At 38.8% G+C, this 17,559-nt stretch overlaps 1 protein-coding gene and 1 long non-coding RNA gene across 9 annotated transcripts in view; one reads left to right on the forward strand and one right to left on the reverse strand.

The window, feature by feature from the left end:
* The window catches only part of foxp2 (forkhead box P2), a 126,018-nt gene that overhangs the window by 56,211 nt on the left and 52,248 nt on the right, over positions 1-17,559 (reverse strand). For 4 of the 8 annotated variants that reach the window (XM_077709726.1, XM_077709727.1, XM_077709730.1 and 1 more), the window contains one exon: positions 3,706-3,898. The exons of 1 other annotated variant lie outside the window; for it this stretch is intronic. In XM_077709726.1, the coding sequence (XP_077565852.1) occupies positions 3,706-3,891 (186 nt within the window). In that variant the 5' untranslated portion in view covers positions 3,892-3,898. Of the gene's footprint in view, positions 1-3,705; positions 3,899-10,443; positions 10,565-11,591; positions 11,891-17,559 lie in introns of those variants that run through there. 3 more of the 8 variants (XM_077709729.1, XM_077709728.1, XM_077709732.1) reach the window with 3 other exon arrangements.
* On the forward strand, positions 11,151-13,248 carry LOC144181333 (uncharacterized). Its single transcript, XR_013324655.1, has 3 exons — positions 11,151-11,374; positions 12,402-12,601; positions 12,972-13,248. It is a non-coding gene; the product is annotated as an uncharacterized LOC144181333 (long non-coding RNA).

The raw sequence follows: 17,559 nt of genomic DNA on the forward strand, positions 1-17,559 counted from the left end.
ACAAAGCATGTCAGCGGTTTTTACTGTGAAACAAAAAATTCTAGAAACAAAAGGGCTTGTTTCAAATAGTAGTCTGTCTAGGACTTTGCCAATTGGTAAACAAGTACCGTATTTTTGAGACTATAAGGCGCACTTAAAAGTCTTACATTTTCTCCAAAATAGACAGTGCGCCTTATAATCCAGTGCGCCTTATATATGGAAGAAACAGAAAACGAAAAACTACCACTGTCGGATATTAAAAAAAAACACAAACACCTGAACTGAAACAATACTGTTAAATACTGCAGATGCCATCTTAGTTTACAAAATCTTCCATCATAAAGCTCCTCCCCCACTGCAAGATTTTATACCAAAAAATCCAAAACATCAACAATGGCTGGCTCTAGAGGTGACTGTAAAGTAGTGAGTGCTTCATACCTGGAAGTCAATAGCAATTACCGTATTTTCACGACTATAAGACGCACTTAAAAGTCTTACATTTTCTCCAAAATAGACAGTGCGCCTTATAATACAGTGCGCCTTATAATACAGTGCGCCTTATATATGGAAAAATGTAATTCATTGAGGGTGCGCCTTAAAGTCGTGAGAATACGGTACTAGTAGTTGTTCACTTGGCCTAGTACAATAAATAGGCCAAAGCCCAGATGTGAATATCAATTGAGGGTATTAGAGGCATACTAAATGATGGACTCATCTATTCTGATTAAGAAACTAATCAACTAACAGCCTTAAACCTTTTAGATCGATACTGGCGTCTTCAAGCGTTACGACAACGTGAATCCATCAGAGTTCAGGATGATATTATTGTCCGGCCTGGCAATTTCTTTTCTTCTTCTTCTGCTTTTATGGCGTTCACTAAACACTGCCATTAGCACCTAGCGACATTTATCATTTTTTTCCCGGGGTTGGCAAATTGCAATCAGATAAAGTTGAGGAATCTAATCGGTGATCTGAAATCAAATTAGCTCTATTTAGGCAACCTTTAAGGGGGGCTGGTGAAACCCTGACAGAAATTAAAGGGGCAGGAAATTCGATTGTGGACATAGTGCTTATTATTCAGATCCATAGATAAGTATTTTTTTTCATCTTTTTTCAATATCAACTAGATTAGCCATGCTAAAAAATGCTGAAAAATTCCATTGCAATTGAAATAACTTGGACGCGAATGATAAAAAAAATTCCAAACTCCATTCTACCAACTATGTCCTAAAAGCCGTTTTCTCCAATCTAAGACGAGAGACCTTAAAGATGCTTTTTCTAATTATAGCTGCAGGTGGTATTTGGGAAGCTACTAGGTAATGGCACAACCCAGAGGGACATAGGAGGGGAGAATTCATCAGTGCTTATTATTAATCATCCCTCCAGCAGCGTGATGAGAGACTGCAGCTTCCTATACCCACCGGACTACTCAATGTCATGGCAAATATGGGAGGAAAATTAGAGCCAACAGCCTTCCTGTAAAACTGACTACGGATTGAGGAACTTGCTTTTTTTTCCCCTTTTTTTTTGGCGTGTGCTGTCATTCACTCATATTTGAACTCCTTCCAATGCAGGCAAAAGGGTCCAGGATGCTTTTAGCTTTTGTCTGGAGTACTGGACCTTGTTGTGTGTGTATATATGTGTATGTGTGTGTGTGTGCAGCACAGCGGGAAGTGTGTGAAGGTTTTAAAAAGCCTCTAGAGACCTGTTAGTTGGACTGCTCATTTCAATGTGTCTGTTTCTGGCTTGGAAGAAGTAAAGATGGTGGCCTGGTCTTCATTTTTTTTTCCATTTACACATCTTGGAGACTTAACTAGACGTTTAAAGCCTAAGTTGTCTTTGGTTCTGTTAGCGATAAATGACGTTTGTCTTTCGGAGGGTTTTTTTCATTAGGGTGACCCCAATCGGTTGTGTGGTTGAGAAATGATGCATGGGTGGTTAGGGTTAGGTTATATGTGTCAAAGTGGCGGCTCGGGGGTCAAATCTGGTTCGCCGCATCATTTTGTGTGGTCCGGGAAAGTAAATAATGAGTGCCGATTTTCTGTTTTAGGATCAAATTAAGGTGAAGAGTATAGATGTATGTTAAATTTCCTGATTTTCCCAATTTTAAATCAATAATTGTCATTTTAAATCATTTTTTCTGTTTTAGTTCAAAAATAATTTTGTAAAATTTAAAATATATAATAAAGCTAAAATAAACATTGTTTTAGATCTATAAAAACTGAATATTCAGGGATTTTAATCCAGTTCTTTTAATCTATTTATACAGAAATCTAAATATTATATCAAAAAATGGTCCGGCCCACATGAAATCAAGTTGACGTTAACGCGGCCTGCGAACTAACCCGAGTCTGACACCCCTGGGTTAGGCCATGTCACGGGCGGGGGGCCTACAGGACGGAGTTGATTTTTTTGCCACACACTAAGCCCCCCTTCACTGCCACCGTGGGGCTTCAGCTGCTTCCAACAACACATGGATAGACCTATTTACGCGCAAGCGGCAAAGCAAAAGAGGACACGCGACGGGTAAAACTCAGGGCGACTAAACCCACGGCGTTTCCCGCCCTCTAACCTTATCCCCCGTTGCTCTTTTGGCTAACTGTCAAAGCCATCATTCACCATGGAAAGACACAAGAGGCACTTGACTCTTTCACTCCGACGGGCCTGAATTTCCACTAGGAGTGTCCAACTCAAGGACCGGGGGCTACACTCGGCCCGCTGCATGATTTTGTGTGGTCGGTAAACGTAAATCATGTGCAGTGACTGAAAACATCAAATATTTTCTTTGGAATTAAAACCAAAATGCTATTTCTACGAGTTTTTCCACAAATGAAAAACAATAAGAAAAAGTTTTTTTTTTTACTCATTTTCAATTAAAAACAGAATAAGAACAATTTACTTCTCTTCTTGAATTAAAAATATCTAATATATTATATGATGACTTAAATCAAGGGTGTCAGACTAGGGGGCCAGACCATTTTAGATATAATATTTACATATTTTTAAATAAATGGATTAAAAGAACTGGATTAAAAGCCCTGAATATTCAGTTTTTTATAGATTTAAAACAATGTTTATTCTAGCTTCTTTTAAAATATATTTTTAGATTTTACAAACTGATTTTTGAACTAAAAACAGAAAAAAATTGATGAAAAAATTAAAATTATTGATTAAAGGGGAAAAATCAGGAAATTTAATACACATCCATACTCTTCATTTTAATTTGAACCTAAAACAGAAAGCCCTGAACAATGTATCAAAATTACTCATAGATAAGACCTTGATTAGCCGATTTATTGCAAAAACCCAAATGACACCCCTACTCTTTGTACCCCCTAACTCTCACCGACAAAGCAAAAGTCCATTTTGACCACAGAAAATCCTCTAAAACAACAAATAAAGCACCAAAAAGCGCCCTTTTTCAGCACAAAGTATATGGCAAGCCACTGCTGCTGCGTCCGTCTAATACCGAGACATGGGGCCCTCTAGTGGAAAGCCAGACCACCCCCGCCCAACCCAATCCCTCTCCAAACCTTTCCCATTTTCAGGAAAAAAAAAACACAATCCAACGAGCAAGAAAAGATCATCACACCAGGCGTATTAATTAAAGACGTCCGAAAGAAACCTTCCCGAGGAATGAGATGCGAAGGAAAGAAGAGCGAGGTTGGGATTCGGGGTGAGGGTGGGAGAACGGGGGGTGGGACGGTGGAGGTTTACACAACTTACCTGCTGTTGTTGCAGATGCAGCAGCTCAACTGTGATTACTTCGCTGGTGCTGGCGTCACCAGCGCTTGATCTGCCATCTCTACTGCCAGCCTCTAATTGGCTGCTGCTTAGGATGCTCATTCCATTTTGACTCATTGAACTGTTGCTTATTGTCTCTGTGGCCGACTCCTGCATCATCATCATCATTTAAAACCTAGAAGTGATTAAGAAGCACCGGTTAGGGCTCTTCTTCTACTTATAAGTCCACCCTCCCATACCACCTATTTTTTTGGCCCTATATACTATATTTATATAGCATATCTATTTCACTCTCTCTCTTTCTCTCTCTCTCTCTATATATATATATATATGCATATACGTATATACATAAATATGTTTATGTATGTATGTGTATGTATGTATATGCATATGTATGTATGTGTATGTGTATGTATATGTATATGTATATGTATATGTATATGTATATGTATATGTATATGTATATGTATATGTATATGTATGTATATGTATATATGTATATGTACATGTATATGTATGTATATATACATGTATATGTATGTATATATATATATATATATGTATATGTAAGAATATACATGTATGTATATGTGTGTATATATATGTATGTATATATATGTATATGTAAGAATATACATGTATGTATATGTATGTATATATATGTATATGTATGTATATATATGTATGTACATATATATATATATACATATACATATGTATATGTATGTAGATGTCCGTATGTATGTAGATGTATGTATTTATGTATGTGGATACATATGTGGATATATATGTATATATACATATATCTCCACATATATCTACATATGTATATATACATATACATCCACATATATATATATATATATATATATATATATATATATATATATATATATATATATATATATATATATATATATATATATATATATATATATATATATATATATATATATATATATATATATATATATATATACATATGTATATATACATATACATCCACATATATATAGATATGTTATATACATATATATCCACATACATATATTTTTTCATGCAGCTATTATTCTCGGCCCCCTCTGCAAATTAAAGCATTTAAAGGAGGAGGAGGGGAGTATGCAGCAGGCGCAATTATGCATTCATTGTGTAAATGAAGCAGTACAAAGAGATGCACACCGTGGTGCTTTTTTTCTTCTTCTGACAACTAAATGTGTTTTATACCCACTAAAAATCCAGGAGTGAATTAAAGATTCAAGAAGTTGCATAAATACTGCCGCAGACACACTATATAAAAGAGAATCATTTGCGGAAATAAAGTCAAAGGCGCCGGTGACAATTACACCGCGATTAAAACATCATTTCTCGCCTTATTTTTTTTAATTTTCATTCTTGACCTTTTTTTTTTGAAGGCCCAAAACTAAAAATGTGTCTCAAACGCATTTCAAATGACAAACCAATGAAATACAATACTCAAAGAATGACACGGACATTTTCAGGGGCAAAAAAAGGAAAATGAATTTATAGCAACTATCATTAATGATTGTGCTAAAAATAGCATAAATTATGCATATTAGCCCCTCTCTCTCTCTTGTAATAAATGTTTTATCACACCCCCCCCTTCTTGCATTTAAGGCTTTGGCGGAAAGGACATCACTCAACACTCACAGTTTAGAAAAAAAAGTGTCACAATTATGGACAAAAAAATCTATCTGAATTGAACAGCGAATGAAAACAAAGGAGTGCCTCGGCCGTTTGTGTCACGATCTTCTCTGCCCTAGTAAATTCCATTTTAATACCATGGCGCAAATGTCTTTTAGTGCGTGTTTGACGAGTGGTTTGATAGAGGACAGGTCTTAAAGGATGTCCACGGCTAGGATAAACAGGATCCCGGTGGAAAAGAACAAACAGGGTTGAGCTGTTACACAGAACAGGGCGACAGCTGCCTGGGACACAAGCAAACAGGGAAGAGGCCTGCTTGTGAACAAACAGGCCCCTGTTTAACACCCGGAGAAGAAAGACCAAACGGTGGGAGTGGGTGTGGGTGTGGGTGTAGTGGGGGGGGCGGGAAAGAAGGGTGGGGAGATAGCAAAAGAGGAAAAAGAGAGAAAGAAAGAGAGAAGGAAGGAAGGAGGGAGGGTTTCGTACAATGTGACATCCAATCCGGAGATGAATCTCGGTCCGAGAAACTCAAGGCTGCAGCCGAGATCAGCCGGCTAATAAGTATTCAAATTAGGCATAAATTTTACATGGCCCGATGTTTAAAATATGCAGAGAAAAAGCGTCTGATTGCCTAGGCAAAAAAATTTTTTTAACCAATATTCCAGTCGAGCCCAATCGAAAAGAGACAAAGAAGTACGGGGGACGGCTGGGTTAAAAAAGCATGGCTATTTTTTTTTTTTTTTTTTAGGGAGGAAAAAGGGTGAGTTAATGTATGTTGAGAAATGGGATGGTTGCTCTAACCCTTGATGATGGGGCGGTGAGGTAAATTAATTAGTTGTCGAAGAAGGCGGCATTCAAATCTGCCAATTAAAGTGTCAATTAGAAACATGGGCAAGCGGTAAAGCTGTCGTGCTCGTGGCGCTGTCATACGACAAAGATAATCCTCAAGAGGGTGAGGGAGAATTTTCGATAAAACCCTTTAAGGAAAATACGGGTGGCGGGACTAGATGTGGTCCGCTTGATGCCGGGGATCGGCCCTCGCAAGAGCAGAGTGTAATGAATGGTTAGAATCATTTTGTTCATTATGAGTTCATAGCAATTTTACCACATACTGTGAAAACTATAGGGTACTGGTGTCAAAGTGGCGGCCCGGGGGCCAAACCTGGCCTGCCGCATCATTTTTTGTGGCCCAGAAAAGTAAATCATGAGTGACTTTCCAATTTAGGATCAAATTAAAATGAAGAGTATAGATGTATATTAAATTTCCTGATTTTTCCTCCTTTTAAATCAATAATTGTAATTTTTTAATCATTTTTTTCTGTATTTTTAGTTCAAAAATCATTTTGTAAAATCTAAAAATATATTTAAAAAAAGCTAAAATAAAAATTGTTTTAGATCTATAAAAAACTGAATATTCAGGGCTTTTAATCCAGTTCTTTTAATCCATTTATTAAAAAAAGAAATCTAAATATTTTATCTAAAATGATCCAACCCACGTGAAATCAAGTTGACGTTAAAGCAACCAAAGTCCGACACCCTTGCTATACACCAAACTTTTTAAAATAAAAACATTGTCACTCCCACAAACCACCACGTTAGCATTGTCAAGGTCAGCATTGTAAATGTTTTCCTTATTTATGCCTAGTGGGCTGCAAATTTGCAAAAAAAAATGTCTAAAAATGACTAAAATATCAAATTGGGAGAAATGGATCAATTTGATACAATGTAACAATCATTTCTAAATAGTTTTGAGCTTGTTGGGGAAAGCAAATGTGAAAAGAAAATACAAAACCATTTGTGTGAAGAAGAAAAACAATAAGAATAATCACAGATATTATTAGGCCATGCCTAGAATCTCCCACATCCAAACCCACCTGGCGTCATGAAAAAGAAGCAGTCTTCCATCTTTGTTTGCAAGCTCTAAAAGCCCTTAATGTAGCCTCATTACCTGGCCTGTCTCCTGCTCTATCATGTGCAGTAAACACACACTATGACACCATCCATCCATCCAACCAACAGCCGTCAACAGTCGAATCGCACCCACGTAGCCAATACACAATCACTAACATCACTACAAAACACAATCACTTCAATTAGGTCGTCACTTCGCGGATGGCCGGCCTGGATATTTCTATTTTCCGACCCAAATAATCATAAAAAAAAAAACAACAACAGCAATGACATTTCACACTCTACTAACTCCTCATCAAGTTACGAATTGTGTGCTTGAGTGAAATTAATTCATCATTGCCATAAGTTACAAAGCATACCGGATAACGTACTAACTAGCCAAGGGGTGAAAATACAACTCTACTATTCGATATTTTAAGATTGGGTAATAAATCAAAATGGCAGAATGTTGGATTGAATGGTCAAATGAAGAAAAAAATGGCAACTGATATTTTGACAAAAAAAAATGAAAAAATGACTATATTTTTTATCTGATGGAGGTTTTTGTTATGGATACAGGAGTAGTTATACATAGCAAAAGGACACTGATGACTACTTACAAATATGTGCATGGTAATATAATGTATATATGCTCAGATAACAGAATTTCAAATGATTTGTTGGAGTATAAAAAAAATAGGCAGATAGGAAATCCTATTTATAAAATCAGAAAATCGACAAATAGGAGTAATAGACATTTTTTAAACGGGGAATTGACATTGTTCAAAGTGAACAGAATCAAATGTAGTTATCAATGAGCCCTACATGGAAAAAAACCTCCGTCATGTTTCAATTCTTCATTTCATGAATTGTGCCTCTGTGATTACATTCATTCTTCAGTGATCGGGGTCTTCCAAAAACGTCATTCTTTTCTATTTATAATAAGATTTAAAAAGCCCACTCATTCACGCATGTGTATGTGTGTGAAATCTGCTAATTTAGATTTATTAGTTCCCAAAAAAATGTAACTATTCCAGTCCAAAAAATCAAAAGAAATCTGATATTTAGCTCTCTAAACTCCACTCCGCACATATCATTTCCAGACAAGTGACGAAATCCCATCCGTCAGCTCTCATTTGCATATTTGCCAATTGCGTTAATTAACTCGGCCCACCTAATCAAGGCTAATTGACCTATAAAAAAAGGGGGGGGGGGTTGCTCCAAAAAAAAAAAAAGGAGGGAGGCTCATTGTCTGGTCCAATCATCTTTACCAAGAGTAGAGGAGGAGTACTTTAGCGTTTTTAAAAAGTCTTGCACGCTTGGAAGTGTTTCATTGATTTGAAAAATGGAGCCAGAGAAAAGACGGGAGCGGTTGGCGGACTTTTAGATATACGCAGGAACGTGTATTTTACAGATCGTCCGGACAGAAGAAGCTCAAGGGATGCAGACATATCTCATTGTGACGTTTCCAGTTATTTGGGCTCGATTAGGGCCATTATGTCCCCCCCCCAGCCTCTGATTTATGTTGTCATTCCCTCTCAGCAGTCGGCCATCGATAGATCTTAATGAATTGGTAAATAAGGGTTGAAGATTGCGCTTGACATCACCGCAACATTCCTCGATCATAGCAGATGAGATTTATGTAACCAATTAGGAGTGGGCTGGGGGGGTATATTTATTTCCAAGGCGTTAAAAAAAAAAAAAAAAATGTTACATCCGATTGGGACTGAGGCATTCCTCGAGTTAACGCTGGCTTAGTCACACTTCTTTCATGCTCGGCTGGGGACTTTTGAACTGCTGGAGGGAGACTATCGGCTTAAGAAATTGATTTTAACGACAAAAAAAAACAAAAAAAACAAAAAAAAATACAAAAAAACCTGAAAAAAATACTAAAAAAACAAACAAATACCTAAAAAAACTAGAAAAAACCCTAAAAAAACTAGAAAAAAACTAAAAAAAAAATAGAAAAAACCCTAAAAAACTAAAAAAAAAACAAAAAAATGCAGGAAAGCAAACAACCAAACTGGTAATACCTAAAAAAAAAAAAAAAAATGTGGGAAAGCAAATAACCAAAAAAAAAAACAAAATAAAAAATTCAGGAAAGCAAACAACCAAACTGGTAATACCTAAAAAAAAATATAAAAAATGTGGGAAAGAAAATAACCAAAAAAAAAAAACAAGAAAAGCAAGAGGTAGAAAATAAACACGGTAGCGATCCGGCACCCCCGCCACGTGCCCCTGCCAAGCGCATGCAAATGAGGCGGGCGCCGCTTAACTGCATCATTTATGTGGATAATAGCGGCATCATCATTACGGCGACTCAAATTAAATTACATCACAATTAGCATAACAAAGTGACTGGCTCAACTTTCACAACAAATAAAGCGGCCCTGGCTAATGAGTGGTGTTAATTAGTGTGTGTAAATAAAACAGAAGTAAACATGAGCTAAAAATCCTTAGAAATTGATATTTTAAACATAGCAAAGCAGCGAGAGGAAATAAAAAAAAAAAAGGGAATATCGCCAAGGGGATTTGTGACTCCAAAACGTAGCATTTAATTTTACTGCGCCGGAAAAAAAAAAAAAAAGCTATTACAAGCAAGACTCTGGAGAACAATGTAAATTATCTGCCTTCAAAATAGAGTTTGGCCGATTCTCTATGTGAACTAATCACGTATCTCATTATGCATTAGGGTATTAAATTATAAAGAGGAGTCCTCTTTTCACATTCCTGCACAATACACTGTGAAATCTTAATCGTCTACCCATATTGGCTCCGGTAACGTGTCTCTCGCCGTGGTCTCATCAACATTTAAGTAAACAAACGATGGCGTTGGTCTTTGATGACAATAATTAACATGCAATGATCAGTTGTAGTGACCTCTTCAAACTTAACATTTATACCTTGAGTGTTTGTTTATTTCTTCTTCAATTCAAAGTAGGGGAATGACACATCTGGGTGGGGTGGGGGGGTTTGAACCCGGGACCCCTCCCAAACCCGCCAAAGCAGAAATTAGCGCAATTATAAAACACACACACACACGTATATATAGAAGCAAGTGTAATTGAAACTAATTAAACCGAATGGGAAGTTAATGGCAAATGACAGTGGATTGATTGACAGGTGGATCAGTGAAAGATGGATTTTTTCAGTTTTTTTTGCTTTTACCTTTAAAGTGAGGAGCGTCTTGCCTCCACCGCGCCACGCCGCCGCCGCCGAGGGCTCAAACGCAAAGTCGAACGGTGTCACCGCGTGCTGAGAGGCAACACTATCTATGTCATCACTCCAGACGTGTTTATCGGGGGGGTGTGGGGGGGGTTTGATGGCATCATAAACAAAACCGGATCCGGACCCCCATCACATCCCCACCCACTTCCACCATCTCCCCCCCCATGACCAGCCCCCTTGCCACTCTCTTTCTCTCTCTCTCTTGCAAACCGTCAATATGCCATTCATGCAAATCTACCAAAAAATAAAGGACCCCGGCCAAAGGGGGGGACAAATGTGAGCACAAGATGGTAAATTTATGACATTGTGGCTTTCTTTCTTTGGCTTCACTTGGAAATAATTAAAGCCGATGAAATATACGACGTTGACAATAGTGGAAAACAACGAAGTGTAAGACAACTACTAGTTGGGAGATTTATAGCTAAATTAACTTTGTTTCTAATTCCAAAACAGCACATTTTTCTGACTATAAGTCGTTCAGGTGAGGTTTGTTTTATTTCACCCTGACAAGCTAAACTTGGAAGAAAAGTGAAACTAAAAGTGGAAAAAAATCCCTACTAAAATAATAAAAATGTGTTTTGACAACCAGTTTGACTTTAAAAAAAAAATACATTAAAAAGGGGGTAATTCTTGACAAAGTCAAGCCTTCCCGCATCCCCCTACGGCTCTGCCTCCCTTCACCAGCCGGCGCTCTCCCCCTCTGCCGGCTCTCTCTCGCTCTAACCACACTCTCTCACCGCGGCTCCGACACCACCGCACACACGAGTCCGCCGGCGGACCAGCTCGGCGCTCGCCTCTCTCGAAAAAACCAGCAGCTGACGCCGTGAGAGCTACAAAAGCCACAAAAGTCGCCTTCCTTCAGATCTCACAGGTATGCCTTCTTCATTCCTTGTGTAATTTTTGTATTTTTGACGTTAACATAACGAAAAAAACAAGCAAACGGCGTCCGTCCGCTCTGGAAACAATTAGCTGCCTCCGCGCGGCGGCGGCGGCGCTCCGGCGACTGACACGCCGCGACCGCAAAGCGCCGCACGCTGTGAAACGAGATCGCGCACCAGCGCTGAAAGATTGAAAGGTTGTGACCTTACCTTTTAAGACAAACGGGTGAGAGAAATCCACTCCCCCCGTTAGGGAAACATTTGCCGAACCTCACTCAGCATCCAAAAAAAAAAAAAAGAATGTAAGAAGTGGAAAGAGAAAAAAAAATGCCAACTGGGGAAAAAAAATGTAGGAATGTTGGATCAGTTGGTTAAGAAAATAAAATAAAAAAGTAGTAGTCAAGTCGCAAACTAGCGAGTAGAAGAGAACCTCTGCCTGGTCACGTCGGAGAGAGACAGTTGCCGTTTGAGCGCCGCCTAATTAAAACAAGTCAGGCAGCCCCGCCGGATTGTTTTGACGCCCGAGGACCAATAGTACACAAAAACCAGAGGCTTGATGGTGCGGCGGCGGGCGGGCGGCGGCGGGGGGGGGGTTGACAGGGGGGGTGGAGGGGGGGGCGTAGCGAAGAGGGGGCGGAGGGTACGGGACTTGGCAGAGGAATTGTGTATGTTTGGGACTGAGGTAAAGGAGGGGGGGCGGGTCTATAGGAAAGGCGTTTTGTAGCTAGGCTCATTGATGATGATGGCTCTTTGACTTTTTTTTTAAAGTAAAATGAACCCTGACACTGATAAGGTTGAAAAAAAAAACTTGGACAATCAAAGAAAACACATTGACGAGACCCAGACGGCAAAACGTTAAGTTGACCCACTCTTTGACTAAATACTGCAACAAAGTGAATGATAAGATGGAAGATTTTTAGGTTAATGGTATTTACATTGTTACCTCCAACCCACCCCTGTATTTTCCCCCCTGCTGTTTTTTTTCTCTCTCTCTCTCTCTTTTTCTCTCGCATGCCACAGATGTTTTTCTCAGTTGCTTCGACAGACAGGAATCTACTGGAAAAAAGGAGAAAGGCTGGGTCTCCCCCAAGAGAGATGAGTACAAAGCCCCCAGTCTGCTCATAGCAGATGCAGGGGGAAGACGGTCCATCTGCCACCAAACTCACCGAGAGATTTCAATGCACTTCTTTTAAGGTTTTGTTTTAACAACAAAAGCAAAAGTATGTATTTTCCTCTTTTATATCTCAACAATAAAAAAAAAAATACATTTTCTTGGCATAAACATGCACCCCCAGGTCAACAACGACAGATTAATTTAGGAGACGACATTAAGGGGTAAAGACCACTTGAACTCGGAATCTCGGAGCTTGATTTAACAGGCTCGAAGCGGAGCATTATCTCGCCGGGCCCCGCCGCGGCGCATTTTAGCCGTATGATATCATTATTACGAGGGCCGGTGAAAAGACGGCGCGTGGTCTCCGCCAACCCGAATAAAGACACAACCAAGAAAAGAAAAAAAAAATGAAAAAAAGGGGGTGCTAACGTGTAACAATTACGATAATTGCCGGCAATTTCTCCATCTGTGCCCAGGCTCCTGCAAACCACTTTGAAATCGAATCGAGTCGGAGTACCTCGCTGCAAAAAAAAAGACAAACAAGAGGCCCCCCCGATCCCCGGGCCGGGCCTGAGAAAAAGGGACGACTTCACTAAGGGAATGCTATGCTTATTTCTACAGATCTATGACAATTGCGCCTCCTTTCCTTGCAGTTATTTATTCTCTTTGTCTCTTTTTCCAGCGCTTTTTTGCTGCCAAGGTCAACACAGACAAACAGGCCCAACAGCGTCTTGATGTGGCAGCGGGAATAGGGAGAGGAGAAAGAAGAGGGGGGGGTGGCAATGCATGGCGTTGGCGGGTGCAGACATGTGTAAGTGGGTAGAGTAAAATAGGGGGTGGGGGGTCTTGGCAGCAGCTGGCTCGAAAAAAGGCAGCCAAGAGCAACGTTAACTGCTTCCTATGGTATCTATACTCCTGAAAAATGGGTGTGCTACTTAGTTAAAACCAGCAGGAGGCTGTTGGAGGACTCAAACTACCGTATTTTGCTGTTTAATATACCTGGGTATATTTATAGATACTTAAGTTCGTTGAATAAAGTATTTGTCATAAGGTAAGGGTGTCAGACTAAGGTTGGTTTGCGGGACGCTTTAAAGTCAACTTGATTTCATGTGGGCCATTTTAGATATAATATTTAGATTTTGTTCAATAAATTGATTAAGAGAACTGTATTAAAAGCCTTGAATATTCAGTTTTTTATAGATCCAAAACAATGTTTATTTTAGCTTTTTTTATATGTTTTTATGATTTTGCAAAATGATTTTTGAACTAAAAACAGAAAAAAATGATTAAAAAATGACAATTATTGATTTAGAAGGAGGAAAATCAGGACATTTAATATACATCTATAATTCATTTTAATTTGATCCTAAAACAGAAAGTCGGCACTCATGATTTACTTTCTTGGGCCACACAAAATGATGCGGCGGGCCAGATTTGGCCCCCAAGCCGCCACTTTGACACCTGGATACTATACCCACGTGTATTTTTTAAAAAAAATTTACTTCCAATCCAATCCAATCTTAAAATATTGTCCCTTCGGAGAAGTACTCCCACTTAGCTGACATTATCATCTTTTGATTTTTTACTGTATCACTACCAAACAAATCCTGGAATACACCAAAGAAATTGCCACGGGAATGGCCGCTGGGGTGTCCACTTGATTTGTCTCCTCCCTCACATGTAAAAAAAAAAAAAAAGATTGCCTTAAGGTGGTCTGAACAAATATGCTGAACAGCTCCTTGGCAACTAACTCCCACTCCCCCCAAAAAAAGCACTCCGCACACATCAGCCATGTTCCTTGGGTGTCACATGAATGTTCCACCAAGCACAATTCAGAGGCCACTTAGTCCCGAGCCAAATAATGCATAATAGGGGGGTGCTTGCTATTTAAGTCTTGATCACATGATATGTTGCTTATGACCAGAGAGAGCACAGACCATTAAGAAGCGATGATTATATAAGTGCTCGGCAGGCAGCGGCGTTTTAATTCACTGTACTTAAAGCGGCAAGGTATCCATGGCAACCTACTTTGCCCTATTCAGAAATCCCCTAATGAAATGCCTATTAAGTGGCTGATAACGACAGCATCCAAATATATTTGCATATGTATTTCACAGGGGAGAAGTATAAAGAAAAAAAAATAGAACAAGAGCAATGAAGTGAAGAAAGTGGGGCGTGATCTTAACTGATTCTCTACTGTTTTGTTTACAGCAAAAGCTGTTATTATTGGATTCAAGTGAAGTTGACATGAATGGCCATACTCAAAACAAGTGTTCTGTATTCATTTTAGGAAGAAATGTGTCGATTATGCAAGGAGAAGCAATGAGAAAGCATTAAAAGGGTTCACAGCCTCCACACGTGACTTCCATTTGCAACTTTTGGCATGTTGCCCAATAGGACATCCCTCAGAGACTGTATTCGGACTTAATATTAACGGAAAAGCCGCTTGGGGAGAAGACTCCTTGAATAAGTCGGGCCTCCTATTGAAAATAAACTGGGAGAGTATTCCGTGTGGAAATTAACATGATCTTAATACTAGTCCTATTAGCCACACTGATTTTTTTACAGCAGGTAAAATTGATGTAAGCTATCAATAGGTGACCTAACATCATCATTGTATTAAGAAGATCTTTTTAAGTTAAACCCTGTGCAAACAAGACTCCACTATACAGCAAATACGATGTATTAAATATTGATATATCCCCTCAAAAAATAACTTCAGTGTTAAATCGTACAAGTGCTTTAAAAAAAATAATAATAATTCGGGTGTCCGATATGTTTAAGGATCTGATTTTTTAACGGCTATTTTTTAAGTATCGAAGCATGTTTTTAGTACCATGTTGTCATAAATCAAACTACTAGACTTACATGTACACTTAGACGGACTAAAGTAATGCCTTGAGATATAAGCTTAATGTTCGTATGTCGATTTACTCGTATCTCAAATCAGCTTTTCCCATAGAAATGAACCAAATACAAATTAATTTGTACCCACCCTCTGAAAAAACACCCCAAAAACAATATTGGAATGGAAAAACTTTTTTTTTGTCCTAATTTGCCATCTAATAACAGAGTAACTAAAAACTATATAGTGGTTGTGATGTTAAAAACTAAAAAGAGATATTATTGAGTCAGGAGGCATGGCAACGCGCTTGTAACATAACATAAACAAATTGAAATGAACTTGGATTACAATACAGACACACTCAAAGTATGTCTTGTATCTCAAGGCAAATATTTGCTCCTATGTCAAAGTATTACTGTACTTATATCGAGATTAATGATAGTAACAGAATGATGGGTAATATTCTTGAGGTACCAGCAGGGATTGGTTAGATCCCCCCAAAAAATATGACTTGTAGCAAAAAAGCAGTAGCAAAAATACATAATGAAAAATTGTCATCGGGACATTCCGACTAATAAGCAGTTTTTCAGCAGTTTACCTGCTAGACAGCACTACGGAATTAGATGAAAGAGTTCCGACTTGGCAGACAACATCCCGCCTTTTTACTCTGCTGTCATAGATATTATCATAAACCAGCGCTCCTACTTCCGACGTTGTTTTGTTTCGCTTTCGCGCGCCGAAATTGTCCCGTTGAGGAAGCGTAGCGCCATCTGTGTGATGTGTGGATGTCTGAGGAAGCCACAGTAAACGGCGGCCGTCGCTTACGGCCTGATCATTCCCAGAAGGAAACCCCCCCACACAGCTGAATAGAAGCCAGATACGCTCTAGCGGCGGTGAAAGGAAGCACGACACCTGCAGAAACCTGTTCTCACAAGACCCAAAGTCCGAAAATAGCAGGTTTCCAAAGCGTAGAATGTCAACTCATCGTCCTGTCATGATCCAATCAAATCATTTGAGAGGAACTTACTGACTTGTTAGCCATTAAAATGATTCTCATAAATCAACAAGACTCTAAATAACTCAACCAAGTCAAATCATTTCATTCATAAACCAAAAACAATGGCGGCGAAGAATAATCAAGTCATTATGCGAATGTTTTGAACGCTCACATTTCTGCATTCCGTGGTTAATTCAAGCCTAATTTTGACAGGATTTCCATCTGGAGGTAATTGGTCTACGTGGAAGAGTGCCCTCTGGAGGCCACAATAACCCCCCTAACTCCCACCCTTCGACTTTTTTAGGACTTCCGTTGGAATGACACGCGTAAAACTGTTTTCATTGCGCTGTCACCAGACATGAGGAGAAGATGTAAGTGCTGCAGACGGAGTGATGGTGATAAATAAGCTCGACCAGCTGTGGCGTTCGGGGATTTGTTGTGCGGACAAAAGGCGTGGAATTAGAGAAAAAGGGGTGAAGGGGTTAATTCTTGACATCGGAGTTGGGTACGCGTGGGAGTTTATGGCCACATCTCAAGTGACCGGCTACATCTGGACCGTCTAAGTAGGCTGTCTCATAAATGGCACACTTTACCAATGATCCGTTATTTCGAAGTACAAAGTAAGCGGTGTCCAGATGTCGGGGTTTACACTGCGTATCGCCATTTGGAAATTGGGATCGGGATTAGAAAGGTGGATTTTTTTTTTTTGTATGAAAAGAGAGGGAGAAACCATTATATTGCAGGACTATTTTGCGTTTGGAAACTGTTGTATTTTAAAATAAAATCATAGACATTGCTATGCTAGTCCAAAGTAAGTATTATTTACTACATGTGTCAAAGTGGCGGCTCGGGGGCCAAATTTGGCCCGCCGGATCATTTTGTGTGGCCTGGAAAAGTAAATCATGAGTGCTGACTTTCTGTTTTAGGATCAAATTAAAATGAAGAGTATAGATGTATATTAAATGTCCTGATTTTCCCTCTTTTAAATCAATAATTGCAATTTTGTAATCATTTTTTTCAGTTTTTAGTTCAAAAATCATTTTATAAAATCTAAAAATATATATAAAAAAAGCTAAAATAAACATTGTTTTAGATCTATACAAAAACTAAATATTCAGGGCTATTAATCCAGTTCTTTTAATCAATTTATATAAAAAAAAAATCTAAATATTATATCTAAAATGGTTTGGCCCACGTGAAATTAAGTTGGCATTAAAGTGGC

Source organism: Stigmatopora nigra, chromosome 23 (assembly GCF_051989575.1).
Source record: "Stigmatopora nigra isolate UIUO_SnigA chromosome 23, RoL_Snig_1.1, whole genome shotgun sequence".
Lineage (NCBI taxonomy): Eukaryota > Metazoa > Chordata > Actinopteri > Syngnathiformes > Syngnathidae > Stigmatopora > Stigmatopora nigra.